Source organism: Myodes glareolus, chromosome 15, assembly GCF_982192425.1.
Source record: "Myodes glareolus chromosome 15, mMyoGla1.1, whole genome shotgun sequence".
In the NCBI taxonomy this organism is placed as follows: Eukaryota; Metazoa; Chordata; class Mammalia; order Rodentia; family Cricetidae; genus Myodes; species Myodes glareolus.
The window spans coordinates 24,457,262-24,476,301 of NC_142040.1; the positions used below are offsets into that span (position 1 = coordinate 24,457,262).

The following is a 19,040-nucleotide window of genomic DNA, read 5'->3' on the forward strand; positions in this document are numbered from 1 at the left end:
TGTCCAATTGTATCACATCACTAATGAGACGGTAAACGCCTAAAGATGGTAAGTAACTTGCCTATGACCACAAAGGTAGTGCAGAGCTGACCCAGGGTCACAGAGTTCCAGTTCTAACTTTCTTTTGGATGTAATATGTACATAGAATATTAAATTATAAAATAGTTACAACAGTTTAACAAAAAGAATACTGATGTGATTTTGCATATTAAATAACTGTAATGGAAAGTGTATTTTGTTGTCTGGGTCCATATTTTCAAGTTTCTTAAACTGTGAATCTCTTCACTAATAAAATGGTGTGAATCTGTACCTTAGCAATTTAGGAGATATTTTTAAATGATGCTTATGTCAACATTCAAATTCTGACTACTATAAATGTGTTAAATGTAAGACTGTCCTTAAAACCTGAATATGATGTGACTCAGTATTTCCTACTGACTTTCAAACTTAATGAAGTTTAGCATTGAGAGTGGCTAATAAGAAAAGTGGGTATAGGGCAGACTTGGAAACACAGGAGAGCTTAGAAGGTAGGGAGTGTGTATGCGCTTAGGCCTCAAGAAGTTAAAGAAGCATTTTTCCTTGTTAAAACCAGTGGTGGATTTAGTTGTTATTAGGTATTTAGAGTAGAGAATTATTTTTAATTTTTTAAGTATTAAAACCTGTGATGGATTTAGGTGTTGTAAAACTGTTCATAAGTTGTTTTAAAGTCATTTTTCCTGGTGCATTTGTGCTTGTGAGTTTGACAACATTGAATTGCCAAACTCAAGAAACAGAATTTTTTTTACTTTAATTAAATTGTGTATACAAGTAAAGAAATAATAATTGACAATAAAAACAAGCCCTGAATTATGTTTCTGCTTAGAAACCTCATTCTGTAAAGGTTTAAGAATGAAGGAGAATGAGCTATTTTCGTCCTTTAGTCCTCTTTGCCTGGGAGTCACAGTGAACAGCCCATAACCAGGGCTTCTCATTGCTGCTTGTGCTTCCTCCTCTCCTCCCCTTCTTCCTGCCCAGCCAACCCGGGGCTTCTCTCTTACTTTCAGTGTGGAAGAGAAGGTATTTCCCTAGTGTGTTTTTTTACATTTTAAATTTATGACAGGAAAAAAGATCACCTAAGCTGATAATTAAGCTATTTTACCAAAGAGCTAATATTCTCTCTCTCTCTCTCTCTCTCTCTCTCTCTCTCTCTGTGGTTTTTTTTTGAGACAGGGTTTCTCTGTGTAGCTCTGGCTGTCCTGGCACTTACTCTATAGACCAGACTGCCTTCAAACTCAGAGATCCGCCTGCCTCTGCTTCCTGAGTGCTGGGATTAAAGGTGTGTGCTACTGCCCAGCTTTGTTGTTCCTTCCTAATAATATTTTATCTATCCAAGATTCTGGTTAATAGCTCTGAAAATCATGGAGTTTGTTTTTTCTCTAAAGGAGATCCTGTGATTTTACTTTCAAATATTTTCACAAACTTTCCTTTCTTTTCCTAAAATAGAAATTTTAGATATTTATTTTTACTTCACTTGTGTTTAAGTGTCTTAATAGATTTTGACTTAAAAAATCAATTTGATTAAAAAAATACAGACATAAAATTAAAATTTCATTTTATTGTACACATAGTGGTAAAAAAAGCCTCCTCACCATAGCTTCAAAATTCAGAAAATATATATTCAACTATTTAAGACATTTACTGGATCTCTCTTTTAGCTATGTATGTATAAAATTAGGCTTTCTAGTTTTTATTTTAGGTAAATAAAAATGGGGTCAGGGTGGGGCCCAGGTGGCTAAGTGAAAAGGAGTGTGATAACCATGCTGAAATACCTGAGTTTAGTCCAGTCGTGTGAAATCTAATTGGTCTTAATAATAAAAACCTGGGGTCAGATGTGGGGTGGGTGGTGGTGAAAGCTGAAAGATAGGAGAAGCAGAGCAGTCGGCCACTAGTTCTTACCTCTACAAATTCCTCAGACTGAATGCCTTGAGCTCCTGTCTCCTCTCCTCATATATTCTTCTCTCTGCCCAGTCATATCTCTTCCTGTCTCCACCTCTCTACTGCTGGGATTAAAGGGATGTAACTTCCTAGTACTGGGATTAAAAGTGTGAGCCAACACCGCCTGGCCTTGTTTCTCTTTGAGACTGGATCAATCTAGTGTAGCCCAGGGTGGCCTTGAATTCAGAGATCCATCTGCCTCTCCAGTGCTGGGATTAAAGGTATGTGCCACCACCACCTGGCCTGTATGGCTAACTGGTGCCTAGCTCCACACTGATTTTTTTCTCTAATTTATTTATTTATTATGTATACAATAAGAAGTTGGCACCAGAGCTTATTACCGGTGGTTGTGAGCCACCATATGGTTGCTGGGAACTGAACTCAGGACCCCTGGAAGAGCAGTCAGTGCTCTTAACCACTGAGCCATCTCTCCAGCCCCCCTCCACACTGATCTTTAGGCAAGCTTTATTTGACCGATTACAAACAAAATTTTGCCACATTTCCCCTTTTTTCTAAAATAAAAAAACTAATATAAGAAAAACTATACACAGTAAGTACAATAACTATTTACAGTGTATACAGGCAATAAATACAGTAGCAGTGTCTAGGCCATTAACATTTGACAAATTCAGAGAAAATACTCCATTTCTATCACATCTTAGTGGGTCCAAAGTCTTGTACCTAATTCACTTTCTATCCTAGCTAGTGTTACCATCCAAAACTATCTTTTGATGTCTCTCAACTTTATACGCTTTATACTTCTTTAGTGAGTTTCTTTTCTGAGTCTGATAAACAAGGAAAACTATAACTATCTAGTTTTTAACTCCCTCAGAAACCTGAGGAGGAAATACTATCTGAGTAAACAAGAAGTGTAAGCAAACGACTTCCAAATAATTGGCAGAAATAGCTGACTGTCTGGACAGTCACTCAAGGTTCCTCTTTAATGTTGGGACATCCGCCTTCAGCCTACAGGCCTATCTGACAGATTTTTCTAAGAAGCAGGTTTTTTTTTTCTTTTTTATTTTTTTTTTTAGGACTGTCCCACTTTATCTTGGCAAAGGTTTGGCAGTCAGTCTCTTTGTGTCCTGCTTGTCTAATTTGGACAACATACTTTTAGTAGTCGAGGCAAGACTACTTTCTTGCCCAGGGACTTTTGCCACAAATAAAGTAAACTCCATGTGACGTTTTTTTCAATGCCCATTATCTTCTCCGAAGTAGATTTGTGCTGCCAGAAGCGGACATGTCTCATCATCATAAAAAAAAGAACCTATGCTATTAAAATATCTTAAACGCCTATACTGTAGGTCTCTGAAGTGTTTGAAGATGATTTGTCTATCTAAAATATCTGTTTGACCTTGAAAACCTATTACTAATATGATTACAAGTTTGATTGCAATGATTAACTTGCATGGCTTTGTATCCTAATTAGTTAGTGATAATAATTTTCAAGGACTAGAAATTTACATTGTTAAATGAGCTGTATAGGTCCAGTACCTTGAACAAGATTAGAAAGGTGTGTACAGTGTGTTCTAAAAAATTAATTTCAAATTTGTATCAATATACAAAAATCGATGTAAAATATGTCAAACAAGTAGATTCAATAACTAACCCTTTTATACCATTATAGCTATATCCCCTTTTTTCTTTTCAAAATAAGAACCCTGAATCTAATCTCCTTTGTTTAACTTTTTTCCTGAACATAACCAACCACCCTAAAAATGACAAGTATCCATAAACCATTGAACAACCAAAAATCACTTACCCCATCTCTTGGGAATGTGAGTGTCGTGTTCTTAAAATTACTTCCTGCTGTTTGGGGGTGATGGCATCTTTAGGGAATCCTGAAAAGAAAAATTGGGTTAATTGTCAAGTCCTGGGAGACGTAGTTGTATCATTTGTTGTCCAGTTTCTGCATAATGGGAAAGTGCAGGGCTTGTCTCAGGTCCTGGCTAGAGTAGTCTGTCAGGCTGGATCATCTCAGCTAGCCACCTCAAAATTGTTCTGAGCAGTTGTAGTTTTTTTTTTTTTTTGGTAATTTTATTAAATTATAAAAAGTTTCCATTTACGCCCCTCCTCCCAACGCCCTCCCACTCCCCCCCTCCCTCTCCTCCTCCCTCTTTGTCCCCTAGGGAAGTCAGGGTCTCCTGCCCTGTGGGAAGTCCAAGTTCCTCCCCCCTCACTCCAGGTCCAGGAAGGTGAGCATCCAAACAGACTGGATCCCAAAAATCCAGTATATGCAGAGGAAACCAGTCCCAGTGTCATTGTCAATGGCTTCTCGGAAAGACTGCAGGCCAGTAAAGACTGCAGGCCAGCCACATTCAGAAAATCCGGCCACATTCAGAGAATCTGGTTGGATCACATGCTCGTTCAGTCACGGTCCATCTGGCCTTGGTAAACTCTCATTAGATCCGACCCCTTGTATCAGTGGGTGATAGTATCCCTCGCAGTCCTTCGTCATTTTCTTCCTCCTTTTGCTCCTCGTTTGGATCTTGGGGGTGAGCAGTTGTAGTTTAAAGCTGATCTTTAAGTGGTATTATAGTTCTGGAGGAATGATTGTTGTGGGCCTCCATCCTCCTTTTGGAGACTTCAAAGGTCGCCGCTGTTAGGCATGGTCATGGTTCACTGCAGAAAACTGATAGAGACTCAGACCTGAAATCATGTACAGGAAGATAGATGAAACCTTTTTCTATAATTAGTTAGTACTCTATGACCATTAGTATCATGACAAAAACTTTAGAATATACATATGTTAATATTATAAATTTATACCTTAAGAAAAGCTCTTGAAGAGTCAACATAAAACTAAAAGATTATGAGATTAGTGGCAATAAAATAGTCCTTAATTTTTTGCTTTTCATATCATATCAGGTGGCTCTTCTGACATGAGACAGAGATTTTGAATTTTACTTTAACAAGCATGCTTGGGTTTAGAAATGGAGAGAGCCACACTCCAACTCCAAAACCAGCTTTAATTTTTAATTGGAGCAGGTCTGCTGTTCCTGGGTGGTTTCAGTTTGTGGTCTTTCTTGGAACCAGGTATTGTCTTAGGGTAAACTACTGAGAGTTAGGTTTCTATTAAGCCTTGTCCTGGCTGAGTCCTGTATTCTTTCCCTTCATAGGTACCCATGACAGGACCCTATCATGGGTCCTGCTTGATCAGGGGCTTCAGGGGATAATATTGGGACCTAAGAACCCTTAGCTAACAGATTTTTCTAGGGCAGTGACCATCCTCTGCTACCAGCCCCTGTAGCTCTGATCTTTAAGTACAACTAAATCATAATTATAATCCTGACTGTCCTCTGTGGTTCTGTGGTTCTGCATAAAGAACCAAAGTGTTTTATCTTATTGTAGAACCATTTTAGTTGATAAATCCATTAATTAACAACTCTGGGCCCATTTTCCTGATATGTCAATGGGCATTATAGGTAGCCATTTTGTCCCCCATGCTAGGGAGTTCTCCTTGTCTACCATTTCAACCTATTTTGGACAGGGAGCATGGGACAATGTGTCCTTTTCTGTAACTATTTCAAGCTGACATTGTTAGGTCCCAAGAAGGCTAAAAGGTTAGTCAAAGGTAAGGAGGGAGTCTAGGCAATGGGTCATTTACCAGCAGCATCTGGTTTGCTGGCTGCATTGAAGAGACAGGGAGCATTTGCATGGACTGGACTTGTCCACATCAGCTTTCAGCAAGTCCAGGGCCCTCAGTCATTTGGAGCAGGTTGTAGTCAGCAGCTGCTGCTTGAATGTGTCTGTTCAAGAAACTTGTTGAAACAAGTTTAAACTGGGAACAGAAGTTAAAGCTTATGAACTTAGAGGAAAATAACTATATTTGAAACTTTCAGGAAGGGGAGGAGTCCCAAGACCAGGAGAGAGAAAAATATCCTCAGAAATAGACAGGTGAGGAAACCTAGGCTGTGCTTATCTGGAATCCTTTTGTCCTGTGAGAAGTGGAACCAAGGTTTTCTTTCTTTTTTTTTTTTTTGCCTATATAAATTTTTATTTTACAAAAGGACATAAAAGTGTTAGATATATTAGTATCACCAATCTGTACTGAAATCCACATAGCAGAAAAAAGCAGGTAATGGGTGTCTGTAAAAGACAGAAACTGCAGACTTGGGTTAGAAGCACGTACATTTTCTTCTGTCCTGAGAGCCAGGTATAGACTGGACAGAGATCTTTGGTCTGATGAGAATCAGCTTTAAGTTTATATATAGATGGCAACCAAAATAAATTCAAAATCTTAGACTTGTGACTGAGCAGTAAGTAGTCATTGTTCTACCAGCTTATCAGAACTCTATTAAATGCTAAACTCTGAACTTTTATATCATTGAAGGGGATGGTCTGTTCCTGGATGGTGCCTGGGTCATCTCAGTTTGTGGTCTCCCTCGGAACCAGGTATTGCCTTAGGGTAAACTACTGAGATTCAGGCCTCTCTTAAGCTTGTCATGGCTGGGTCCTGTATCTGCAAAAAGACCATTTGTATTATATGTCTGAAGAGAAAAGCAGAAACAAACATTTGGGAAGACTTATGAAATTTTATCTCGTTAAATGTGATATATCAATAGGCCAATTTACTCTTTTTCTTGGGACTTTTTTTTTTTTAAATGATTTGTCCTTTTTCTTCATGTTTCATTTGTCCAGTTACTTAGTTGGATGCCTTTATTCTCCTGAAAAGACAAAAGCAAAACCGTTCCTCAATTCTAAATCTGGGGTGTTGCTTTCATTGGTTAATGAATAGAAACTGCTTTGGGCCTGATAGGGCAGAACTTAGGTAGGTGGAGAAGACAGAACTGAATGCTGGGAAGAAGACATGGATCTTCTGCCTGAAATGGATGCTGGTTAGAATCTCTGGTAAGCCACTGGCACGTGGCGATACACAGATTAATGAGTTAAACTGATATGTAAGAGTTAGCCAATAAGAAGTTAGAGCTAATGGCCAAGCAGTGTTTTAATTAATACAGTTTTTGTGTGGTTATTTCAGGTGTAAGCTGTCCTGTCCTGTCCAGGCGGCCAGGACAGACAAGGGGCCCCCTCCTTCTGTAACATTGGGGAATTTCCCTTTAGATAAGTTATCTGATCAAATGGAAAGTACTTGTTAGTTTTAAAAGTTAATTTGGATTGAATAGTTACACTGTTTGGTGAACTATCTCCTTTTCTAATCAAGAGTTCTCGTTCAAATCTAACCTTTATCAATTTTGATTGATGGTTTCTCCTGAAATTTTTGTTTTATTTCCAGAGCAGTATGGTTTTTTATAATAGGCATTAGGTTCTTTAATAGCTCTGGGAAGAGTTTCCTCCACTGTGACAGGAAACAGCTGAACTAAATTTGACAAGATAGTCAACCAGAAGCCCCTCACAGCAGTTCCTGATGGCAAAGGGTTTCTTTAACTGCCCATTGTTGATCTATATTCATTAGTCTGATGCCTGCCCTTGCCACACCTTCTATATAATTCAGAAGGGAGATGTGTTCTGTTTGGATTATGCTTAGAAAAAAATCATTGTTTTTAGGAATGCCCTGTTTACATTCTCTTTTTAGGGACTGAAACACTTGACTTTTGATTTTTCAACTTTCGATTTTTTTTTTTCAAACCCTCTGGAAATCCCCTCTCCTATCCAAGCAGAGTTCACAGATATCTATGAGTTCAAGGCTATCCTGGGCTACACTCCAGTCTCAAAGAGAAACAGAGTCAGGTGGTGGCAGCTCAGGTCTTTAATTTTAGTATTTGGGAATCACACACCTTTAATCCTAGCACTAAGGAGGTGGAGACAGGAAGAGATATAGCTGAGCTTAGAGAGGAATAGAAGACAGAAGGAGACAGGAGCTCAACATGCAGTCTGAGGGTTCAGTGTAAGGATTTGTGGAAACAGGATCTTGCCCCATTCGGTCTGAAGAATCGGCAGAGGTCAAAAGTCTCTCTGTTGGCTGACTCCATTACTTCCTTGATCTTTCTGTATTTACCCCATATCTGACTCTGGTTTTTTATTATTAAGACCAATTAGAATTCGTGCCACAGTTCCCAGCATCCAGATGGTGGAAGTAAAAGCTGGCTCCCTGCAGGCTGTCCTCTCACCTTTACTTGCAAGCCGTGGCATGGGCACATATATACACTAAATTCTTTACAAACTAAAAAGTCTATGAATCGGGAAACTTTGGGAGCAGCTAGCTTTGTTCTTACCTCTCTAAAAACTGGTAGCTCAGTAGTTGTCATAGGTTATCATTTTACTTAATCAAAAAATATGTGAGTGCTTTGTATGTGTAGCTGTTTACTGCCTATCTGGTGGTTGTAAAGGCTGGAAGAGGGTGTTGGATCCCCTGGAACTGGGGGTTACAGTAGGTTGTGAGCCACCCTGTGAGTGCTAGGAGTTGATCTGGATCCCCTGGAGGAGCGCTGAGCTGTTGCTGGAGCCCCACAATTTTTTTTATTTTTTAGCTTTCTTATGTACATTGATGTTTTGCCTGTATATATGTGTGAGGGTGTTGGATGCCCTGGAACTAGAGTTACAGACAGTTGTGATCTGCTGTGTAGGTGCTGGGAATTAAACCCAGGTTAACAACCACTGAGCCATCTCTCCAGTCCCCTACGATTTTATTTTTTCTTGAACTTTTTATCATGTCATTTTTCAAGAGTACATTGATCAGGATCCCCTGCAGAATACATAGGAAGCCTCTAATCCCAGCTCTTGGGAGGCAGAGGCAGGCAGATCTCTGAATTCTAGGCCAACCTGGTCTACAAAAGCTAGTTCCAGGACAGCAAGGGCTGTTACACAGAGAAACCTTGTCTTGAAAAAGCAAAAAACAAATAAGCAGCAACAACAAAAACCCAGAATAAATAGGATTGGTATGTCTCTTAGTTTCTTTGAATTTATGTTACTTCCTACTTTTTCCCTGTAAACCCCATCATCATCATTTATGCCCTGGCAATGGTTAAGCCCATTTATGGTGGTTCTCCAGTTGTTCCTGTCCTAAGTAGTCCCAGATGCTGGTGTTATTGTCATACCCAAGGTTCCACAGTCTTCCTTTATGCTGTCTACCCAGCGTTTTTGGGCTTCCCTCTTCGCCTTATCCCGCACACTCCTCCAAGCAGTGCTATCTTTGGGCATCTGCCATCATTCATTGCCATAACATGGCCGAAGTATCTCAGTCGCCGTTGCCGTATCCTGTAGTTTACTTCCTTCTGTAGATGGAGATGTTTCTTAATGTCATGGTTGAGCAGCCTATCTCTTCGTGTGACGCCTAGAACCCTCCTGAGGCACACCATCTCAAACACATCCAGCCGCTGTTCTGAGGAGCGTCTCATTGTCCAGGTTTCAGAGTTGTAAAGAAGGCAGCTCAAGACAAGTGTCTTATATACTTGTAATTTTATTGTCGTTGAGAAATAATATGGTTCTATAGGCACCTAGAGAAAATCATAATACTAGAAAATGCCTATAGAGATACCTTTGCACCAGTCAAAGTCTGTGGTGAGCTAAGCGATCAGTTTAAGACAATTATAGGAGAGTTGCAGGGATCCGTCCTCTCACCACTACTCTTTAATCTATTCCTGAAATTAATAATAGCAACAGCCATGGAGGATGAGGAGATAGGTGTGCAGATGGATGGTGTGCAAACCAATAGCTTGTGTTTCACCAACGATACAGCACTACTTGCTGAAAGTCCAAATGAGCTGCAACCGTGGTAAATAGAGTGGCAGAAGTCAGTGAAAACCTTGTTATGAAAGTAAACATCGAGAAGACTGAGATACAACACATGGGAAGGGTGCACAAGTATTTTAACATTGTAATAAAGAACCAGAACCTCTAGCAAACAGTCAGCTTTGTCCGTCTGGGAGGAAACCTCAGTACAAAGGAGGGAACTATTTCAGATATCAGGAGGAGGATAAGGATAGCAAGGGCTGCATTTCAGACACCAGGAAAGGTTTGGTCAGCCAGAGACATTATCTCAAGTTTATTGAGGAAACTCTTACTTTGAATTTTGTGGACTGTATACCACAAAATTCACACATTGTAAGTGTATATAATATAGTGGTTTGTGTTTTCCTCTATGTGTGTGCATAGTGATTTTTAAAAAATGTTTTTCAAGACAGGGTTTCTCATGTAACAGCTCTAGCTGTCTTGGAACTTGCTCAGTAGACCAGGCTAGTCTAGAATTTACAGAGATCGGCCTGCCTCTGTCTCCTGAGTACTGGGACTAAAGGTGTGCACCACCACCCCAGGCTGTATAGTGATTGCTTTTTTTTTAAAGCAGGTTTGTAACGTTGTTTATTAGCTGGACTGAACTTATATTTTTATTTCTTGGGTTTGATTTTTACAAATTTAACTTGATTTAAAAATATGTATCATACTATGGACCTAGCATTTAGTTGTGGAAGATTTGTGTCATTCCAGAAATTTCCCTTGTTTTTTAAAAAATGAGATTATTTTTCATGTGTGTAGGTATTTTATCTGCAAGTATGTATATATGTGTACTGCATGTGTACTTGGTGCTGATGGAGGTCAAAGAGGGTATTGGGTCCCCTGGGACTGGGTATGGATGGTTGTGAGCTATCATGTGGGTGCTGGAAAACTGAACTGAGGTCCTCTGTAAGAGCAACAAGTATTCTTAATTACTGAGCCCTCTCTCCAGCCCCAACCCCATGTCCTTTTATAGTGACTTATGCTAAGGGTATGTAAAGTGCGTATTTATGCATACATTTTATGTGTATGAGCATATGTGCATGTCTTATAACTATATAAGCATTTAAAGACGTACCCATGAGTTCCTGTTTCATTGCTAATTTTTTTGTTGTTATTTTGAGGAAAGGTCCTTACACAGTAGCCTGGGCTGGCCTGGATATCTGCTAACTAACCAAATCGCCTACCATAGTCTCCAGAATACTTGATTATGTGTGAACCACCATGTCTGGTCTTATTGCCTATTTTTAATATGAATGAATAATGCTAGAAAGTTTTTGATGTTTGTACGTCTAAATGAACAGACTCAAGCTATCTGTCTTGACATAATGAAGCAGAAGTATAGAAGTCTCCTTACAATAAAATAGGGATGTTATATTTCAGTAGTTTTATTTTTAATTAATTAATTTTTTTGGAGTAAAAAAGAATGGCATTCATTCTAAGTGTGTTGTTCCATGTTTGTTAGAGGATGGCCTTCCCAGTAGATTTGCTGGATAACTGCACACATGAGGAACTGGAAAATTCTGCTGAGGACTATCTCTCCAACTTAAGGTGTGCAGACCCTGAAAATCCAGAGTGTTTTTCTATTCTCAATATTACGGTAAGACATTCTGCAGTGATTTTTTTTAAACTACCCTTTCAGTACAGTTTATGTACAAAATCAATATCTTTTAAAAAAATATTAGTGTAAAAATCATTCAATTTTGAAATATTTACCAGAAATCTACCAGTAAAATGTGCTATTAGTGATTAATCAATATTAACAAATTGAGTGGCAGATCAGGGTTTTGTGTGTGTAAAGTATGTGCATGTGTGTGCATACAGAGGTCAGAAGACTGGATGACTTCTACTGCTTATACTTTATTCCCTTGAGACAGGGTTTTTGACCAAATCTGAAGCTTGCCATTTCAATTAGACTTGCTAGCCAGTGAGCTTTTTCAGGATCCTTCTGTGCCCTATCCACCTCCGTGCCGTACACAAGGGGAACGGTATGTGGTTACTAGGTGAATGAGCGCAGGTGCTCTTGCTGAGGGAGCAAGTGCTTTTCCCACTGAGCCGCCTCCCAGCTGTCTGTCAGATTACTCAGGGTTTGTTTTTTGCCTTTCGTTTTAAAGGTAAGGCACTTACCACTTTGTTAAGACAGGACACCATGTCAAAGTAGGGTCACTTAAATTTATTTTAGATTTGGAATTTTGAATTTAGAAGTTCTTTTTAATTAAAAAGATCAAGAAGGCTCAAAATTACATTTTTGCATCATGAATCTTTTCTTGGAAAATTTTGTGATTTTGATCAAGAAGATGTGTTACTTTGAGACTTGGAGTCATTTAAATCCCACTATGAACTGAAATGGCTAGATTTCTTAATATCTCTAGGTCTCAGAACTTGCTTCTGGGAGTATTTAAGATCTAAATTTTTTTATTGTATGGGGAGGCATGTGTGGAATTAGAGGGCAGGTTTTAGTTCTTCCTGCCATGTGGGACTTGGTGATAAGACATAGAAGCAACTTCCTTTACCCACTGAGCCATCTCACTTGCCCTCATGTAGAATTTCTACAACTTCTCCAGCACCAGTATTTTTGTTTGTTTGTTTTTTGAGACAGTGTTTCTCTGTGTAACAGTTCCAGCTGTCCTGGAACTAGATCTTGTAGACCAGAATGGACTTGAAGTCACAGAGATCCCCCTGCCTCTGCCTCCTGAGTCCGAGTGCTGGGGTTAAAGGGGTGTACCACCACTGCCCGGCTGGCACCAGTATTTTTAATTCTTTAAATTGACTGACTTTGGAAAAGTAATGCTAGGTCATTGAAAACAGCTTTGTTCAAGTATTGTATGTATCTTGCTGCAGCATCAGTCTACTTAACTGTCCCTCTCATGAAATCTAGTGATAATAAACTGTAGTTGGTTTTTCAGTGACATTTGCTTTTACTCAGTAGCATGGCTGCCCTCTAGGAATGTTTATAGAAACAAATTTTTATTTTTTTTCCCACAAGAAAATTTTTGTAGAAGAGAAACCTCTTTTTCACTGTTGCTTGTTTGTTTTTATTCTCTTTAGGAGAGACTAGGAATGTTATCTTGTGTGCAATGAAGCTGTGTTATAGAATACACTTGAGAAAAATTTAAGTTCTGGCAAATCCTTTGGTATTTTTTGTTATGTATTTTTATTAAATTCTCCACTAATTGTGAACCATCTTTTATTTCAGATTCCTATTAGCCTGTCAAATGTGGGCTTTGTGCCTCTTTATGGTGGCAATCAGGCCCAGAAAATTCTTGCCCTCTTTGCACCTGAGGATTCACTCACAGGTCTCTTCTTTGCTTCATTTTTTAAATTGAGGATCTTGAATTCAAACTGTTAGGAATTTACTGAGAAACAACATAAAATCATTTGTTTAAAATTTTTTTTCAAATTTTAGTTTTAGAAAAGTGCAGTTCTTAATTGCTTGTAATGAAACATTTAATGAATGAAGTAAAATAAAAGTAAGTGTAAATTGTGAGTCCAGGATCTGGGAGGAGAGGGTGTAGCTGAGTGGTAGAGAGAGCATTTACCTGGACTTGAGGGGTATTGGATCTGGTTCTCAATATGGCAGAAAAGAAAAGCAAGCAAGAATGGGTGTATTTTAGGTGTATATGTAATCCTTAGCAGGTAGCAATATTGTCTTTTTGACCCTTAAGACTTAAATGTTAATGGTCATTTTTCTGTTTTAGCTGTGGCACTTTACCTTGTTGACCAGTGGTGGGCCATTGATGATATTGTGAGAACATCTGAACCTTCTAGAGAGGGGTTAAAGCAGGTAATCAGTTCATGTCCTTCAGTGAATCCTATAAAGTGATAGTCTTAAAAGTTGTTGAAATTTCCCTCATTTTCATATAACCAAGTAGCACTGAACTGGGGTTTCTTATGGTGAAACGGGAACCTTGTTTATATGATCCTTCCTTTTCTGAGAAGTGGGTGAGAAGAATGAGCCCCTGGGCTAGCTACTGAGGCTGCCGGCCTGGCCTCCCTCTCCTTAAGCTTCTGACCCTCTGTTTGGAGGGGGAGAACCTAGGGTTGGGTGGTTGCAGGAGAAGCTCTCCAATTGGAGAACTAAGGCCGTCAGAGTTCTCTACCTCGCATAGGCTGTGTTGCAGTTCCTGATAGCATTTCTTACTCTGAGTTTGGAACTCTGAGAGACACATCCAACTCAAAGGGGGTTCATCCTTCTGCATATTCTATTTATTCATAAAAAGAAGTTTTAGGAGAGTAATATACCAAACATTATTCCTTCTGGATATTATATTTATACTTGAATATGCCTTTAGATTGCAGAGTAAGAAGTCCATCTCACAGAAACTGGGAGAATGCACATCTGGATATCTGCCAGTCTTTGTAGTACAGCCTAGTCTTGAACTACTATAGATGAAGAAGGACGTTTAAGCATGTATGAAGTCATAAAATAGATGTAGGGAGCCGTTCAAGGGGATAACTTGTCTGCTCTGACAGTGAAAGTGTACATAAGGAAAGTAAATATCCCATGGACTTGAACTATAACTGAGGTATGGCCGACATCCAGAGGAGGGCTAAAGGATAGAGGAGGACAGGACAAGTAGATGTCTCTTCTCTCCTCCATGTGTGGGCTCGGAAAGGAGGATGGCGTCAGCTCAATGTCTGTCCGTCTGACAGTGTCACCTCTGAGAAGTGAGAAGTCAGTAGGGGTCGGGCAGGAAGACCAGGTGGTCTATCAGATTCTGGCTAGCAAGGAAAAATAGTAAAATCTCAGGAGGAAATAGCTTGTTTATAAACATATGATCTTGAGCTAGGAACATTATTGTTACAGACCTTTTCCCTATTTTATTTGTTGTGGTAAAATTAAATCGATATGATAAAGATTATAGCCCTGTGTCTCAAAGTTAGGTTTAGTTATATGGGCGGAGGTCCCCAGGCTCATGCTGCAAGACTTTCCCCCTTTTCTGTCCTGGTCATCACACTATCAGTTCCCTGGAGCTCATGGATGGCATACTTACCATTTTCTATGTGCTGAATGAAGAAACTAATCTCTGAAAAGCAGAATCCAGAAATAAAGATGGAACCTAGGTACATTAGCCGTTTTTCTGTGATAAATACCCTGACCAAGGCAGTTTATGGAAGGAAGAGTTTATTTGGGCGTACAGGTCCATCATGACAGGGATGCATGACAGCAAGCATGCGTGGTGCCGGGGGGGGGGGGGGGAGAAGACTGAGAAATCACACTCTGAACTGCAAGCACCAAAGCAGAGAACGACTGACTGGGAGTAGGACAAGGCTACATTATCTCAAAGTCCATCACCAGTGACACCCTTTCCCAGCAAGGCTGCACCACATAAATTCTCCCAAACAGCTCCAACAAACTGGGATCCAAGTGTTTAAATACCTGAGCCTATGGGGACATTTCCCATTCAAAGCACCACACTGAGGATGTATCTCAGTTGGTAGAAGACTTGCCTAGTATACACAAAGCTCTGGGTTTGATTCCCAGCATTGCATAAACTGGGTGTGGTGCCATGTCTATACATCCCAGCGCCTGGGAGGTGGAACACAGGAGGATTAGGAATTCAAGTAAGTTCAGCATCACCCTTGACTTCATTGAGACAGTCTCTCAATGTAAGGACAAATAAATTTAAATAGGAATATATGTAAAGTAATATGTAAATGTGTGTGTTGGTGTGGAAGAATTGTCTGTATTCTGTCAATCTGTTTATTTTAAATAAACACTGATTGGCCAGGCAGGAAGTTAGACGGATCAACCAGACAGGAAGTAGAGGTGGGTCGATGAAAACAGGAAAATGCTAGGAAGGAGAAAGCCCATTCTTCCCATTCCTGCCCAGACTACCGAGAAGCAAGATGTAACCTGCCCAGCTGAGAAAGGTACCGAGCCATGTGGCTAACATAATTAAAAATAATGGGATAATACATGTTATAAGAACTAATACAAAGCCTGAGCTAATGGGCCAATCAGTTTTATAACTTACGGAGATTTCTGTGTGATTTTCTTTGGGACTTGCTGGCCTGGGGAACTGGGCAGAACATAAACCCCAACAAGCAAGCCCGGCCCTAATGTTACTGTGTGTATTTCAGAAAGATTAGTTGTACATGTACACACTATCCTCTAAAGCAACATGTGTGAGAAAAATTTGGCTTTAAATAAATAGAAGTAAAATGAAGCTAAGAAGCGTTGATAGCAAGTTCACATTAATTTCAGAATATCCTCAATGTATAACACTGTATGCCAAGTGTGCACAGAGATACTAGAGGATCTGAAGCACTCCTAAGGGAGAGGACAGGGATTCCAAAGTAACTCTCAACTGGCTTTACTCTATTTCTTCAGTACTTAAGGTTGTATTGGTATAAAATTCAGAAGAATATCATAGCTATCTCCAAATGATGGTACTCTGTGTAGCTGCATATTATCAAAGAATAGCCATTGCAAAGTGGATTTCAGCTCAGTGTGAGGGAGTTTTATATTGGTTATTGCAACATAAGGAAGTGGCCTTGTCATTTAGAGATTGACTGTTCTGTCATTTCTTGTATTGTTTGGCTTGGAGAACCCCTGCCAGGAGTATTTATTTTTGAAGTGTGTGCATGTAGCAATAGTTTCTTTTTCTGCACAAATGATCAGGACAAAGTTGTTTTCCTTTAAGGTAATGATTAGAGAATGTGGGTTGCGATCCGTTTGGGGGTCAAATGACCTTTTCACAGGGGCTGTGTGTTGGATATTTATATTATGATTCATAACAGTAACAAAATTACAGTAATGAAGTAGTAACAAAATAATTTTTTGATTGGGAGTTACCACAACATGAGGAACTGTGTTAAAGGGTCACAGCATCATGAAGGTTGAGAACCACTGCTTAAGGGGATTTGGAAGAAAGTAGACTTTATAAACTGAAGTCTTGTTTTTGCATTAGAAATATCTGTGGGAAAGCTGACTTTAATAACAGAAGGCTGGGGTAACCGTGCAGTGCCTGTGATGGTGTGGCTCTGAGTGAGAGCTGGGCCCCTGTTTTCATGCTGTGCCCAAGTGTGTTTCCCTAGACTTCCCTGCCGTCACCGTATTTGCTCATCTGCTCTAGCAAAGGGGTGTGTGGGTGGGAAGGCTGGGTATCCTTATAGCAAGGATAGGGCTATCTAAGGAACATTTCACCTGAAAAAGGAAAGATGCCTTTCTCAAGGGCATAGTTAGGACTGTCTTCATGAAATGAGGTAATTGTTCTGCAGCTCTCTTGGGAATAGTATAGGCTTTTAAAAATATTTATTTTAGTATAGGGGCGGGGATGGGGTGAAATAGGATTGAAGCAGAGTATGTAGTGGGGTACAGTAGTTAGGGCCACAGACACTCTTGGATCTGGGCAGCTAGAATCATGAAGACACTGCACTGAGTGAGATGATAGACAGTGTGTGCCTTGGGCCCTGTTTTGCCCATTTTAGAATTTGCTACAAGACATTATCCGTGCACACAATGTGTTTGTGGGAATGGACTGTTCTTGTTAGTGATTCTATGCTAATAGAATGTTTATGATGATAGAATGTTTCAAATTGTGTTGACTGTCCTGGAAGTGCTCTGATGACATAGGAGCTGTGGGAGCTGGGAACAAGGTGACTGGTGTCTCCTAATGGCTGCATATTGTAACTGCTGTGCCTGCTGTCTGACTCTCTTTGTAGGTGAGCACTCTTGGAGAAAGAGTGGTTCTGTATGTTCTCAATCGAGTTATTTATAGAAAGCAGGAAATGGAGAGAAATGAGATCCCATTCCTGTGCCATAGCAGTACTGACTATGCTAAGATTCTGTGGAAGAAAGGAGAGGCTGTTGGGTTTTACTCAGTTAAGCCTACAGGTGAGTTTTACAAGTTACTTAAACTGTTTTACAGAAATCTCCATTTTGATCCTCAACTGTGTCGGTGACTTAACCGCTGGAGTGCAAGTTGAGATGCTTGCACTTAGGATTTCTTCTGAGTGTCACAGTTCTACTGTCCACGAGAGTACAGACTAGACCTTAGACCCAGAAGATTAGCACAGAAGAGAGAAGGTTGTCATTTCACCGTATTCTTTGTAGCCATGTGTTTATTTAAAGGTTACTGTTTTGATTTCTGCTTCTCTTCCTATTACTTATTAAACCTGCTTGCCGCTTTGCCATTTCTATTTAGAATGCTTAAAATAAATACAGATTTGGTTTTTCAGGTTTTTTTTGGGGGGGAGTGGTCTTATTCCTACTCTGTAACTCAGTTACTCTGACTATGCTCTTCCATGCTTGTGTGTCTTGGAGCTCCCTTCTCTTCTGGGATCTGGCTTTTGCTCTTGCTATTCTGGTAGTCAGCTCCATTTTATTTTATATCCTAGAGCTGTGAGGTGCTGCTGCTGCTAATGTCAGCCTTCTCTTCCTTTTAAGCTCCATCTCCCTCTGCTGGCTAGCAGTGGAATTAAGGATGTGTATGCCAGCCTTTAGATCAGGAAGTAATTATTTCAAGGGAGTGCCTTTTCTTTAAAGGAAACTGACGTGTAACTGAAATTATTTTTGAGAAATTGTCCCAAAGAAAGCCTAAAGCACTCTTGCTTTCTTTCACGCTTTCTTTTTTTGCTTTTGGTTTTGGTTTTTCCGAGACAGGGTTTCTCTTGTAGACCAGGCTGGCCTCGAACTAACAAAGATCCACCTGCCTCTGTCTCCCAAGTGCTGGGATTAAAGGTGTGTGCCACCAATGCCCAGCTCTTTCTTGCTTTCTTTCCCTTTTCACATATACAGTAGGCAAATGATACGCCTGTAGCTATAAGATAAAATCTTTTTAAAAATATTTGTGCGTGCATGCACATGAAGGTCAGACAATTTGTGGGAGTCAGTTCTCACATTTCACCCTGTGGGTCTTAGGGATACACTCAAGTTGGGCTTGGCAGCAAGCACCTTTGCCTTCTGGGCCACCTCACTGGACTCTAAAGTCTTTACTATAAATTCATAGTTAAATGAAGTCTTTTGAAGACATTTAGTACTTAGTTGCTATTAGCAAGTTGTTTGATGGGGTGTAAGTCAGGACTGACAGTGTCTTTGGTGGAAGGTAAAGGAACTTGTTCTGAGGTCTGAGTCGTTGCAACATAGTGATGACATCCCAGAAACTAGAAATTATTTTTTGCTTCAAATAAAGAGATTATTGTGAGGGATTTTGTTTTCCAGGTTGAGTAATTTTATTGTGAGGGTGTTTTCAGGGTTTTGTTTTGTTTTGTCTGTTTATTTATCATTTTTTCAAGACAGGGTTTCTCTGTGTAGCCCTGGCTGTCCTGGAACTTGCTCTGTAGACCTGGTTGACCTCAAACTCAGAGATCTGCCTGCCTCTGCCTTCAAAGTGCTGGGATTAAAGGCGAGCGCCACCACTGCTGCCAGGCTTTGCTTTGTTATTTTAATG

General features: G+C 39.8%; 1 protein-coding gene across 3 annotated transcripts in view; it reads left to right on the forward strand.

Annotated features, from left to right (window-relative positions):
• Positions 1-19,040, forward strand: part of Fam169a (family with sequence similarity 169 member A) — a 61,563-nt gene that overhangs the window by 12,610 nt on the left and 29,913 nt on the right. For 2 of the 3 annotated variants that reach the window (XM_085676828.2, XM_085676827.2), the window contains exons 2-5: positions 11,111-11,245; positions 12,842-12,941; positions 13,344-13,429; positions 17,314-17,485. In XM_085676828.2, the coding sequence (XP_085532954.1) occupies positions 11,114-11,245; positions 12,842-12,941; positions 13,344-13,429; positions 17,314-17,485 (490 nt within the window). In that variant the 5' untranslated portion in view covers positions 11,111-11,113. Of the gene's footprint in view, positions 1-11,110; positions 11,246-12,841; positions 12,942-13,343; positions 13,430-17,313; positions 17,486-19,040 lie in introns of those variants that run through there. The other variant, XM_048441518.3, reaches the window with a different exon arrangement.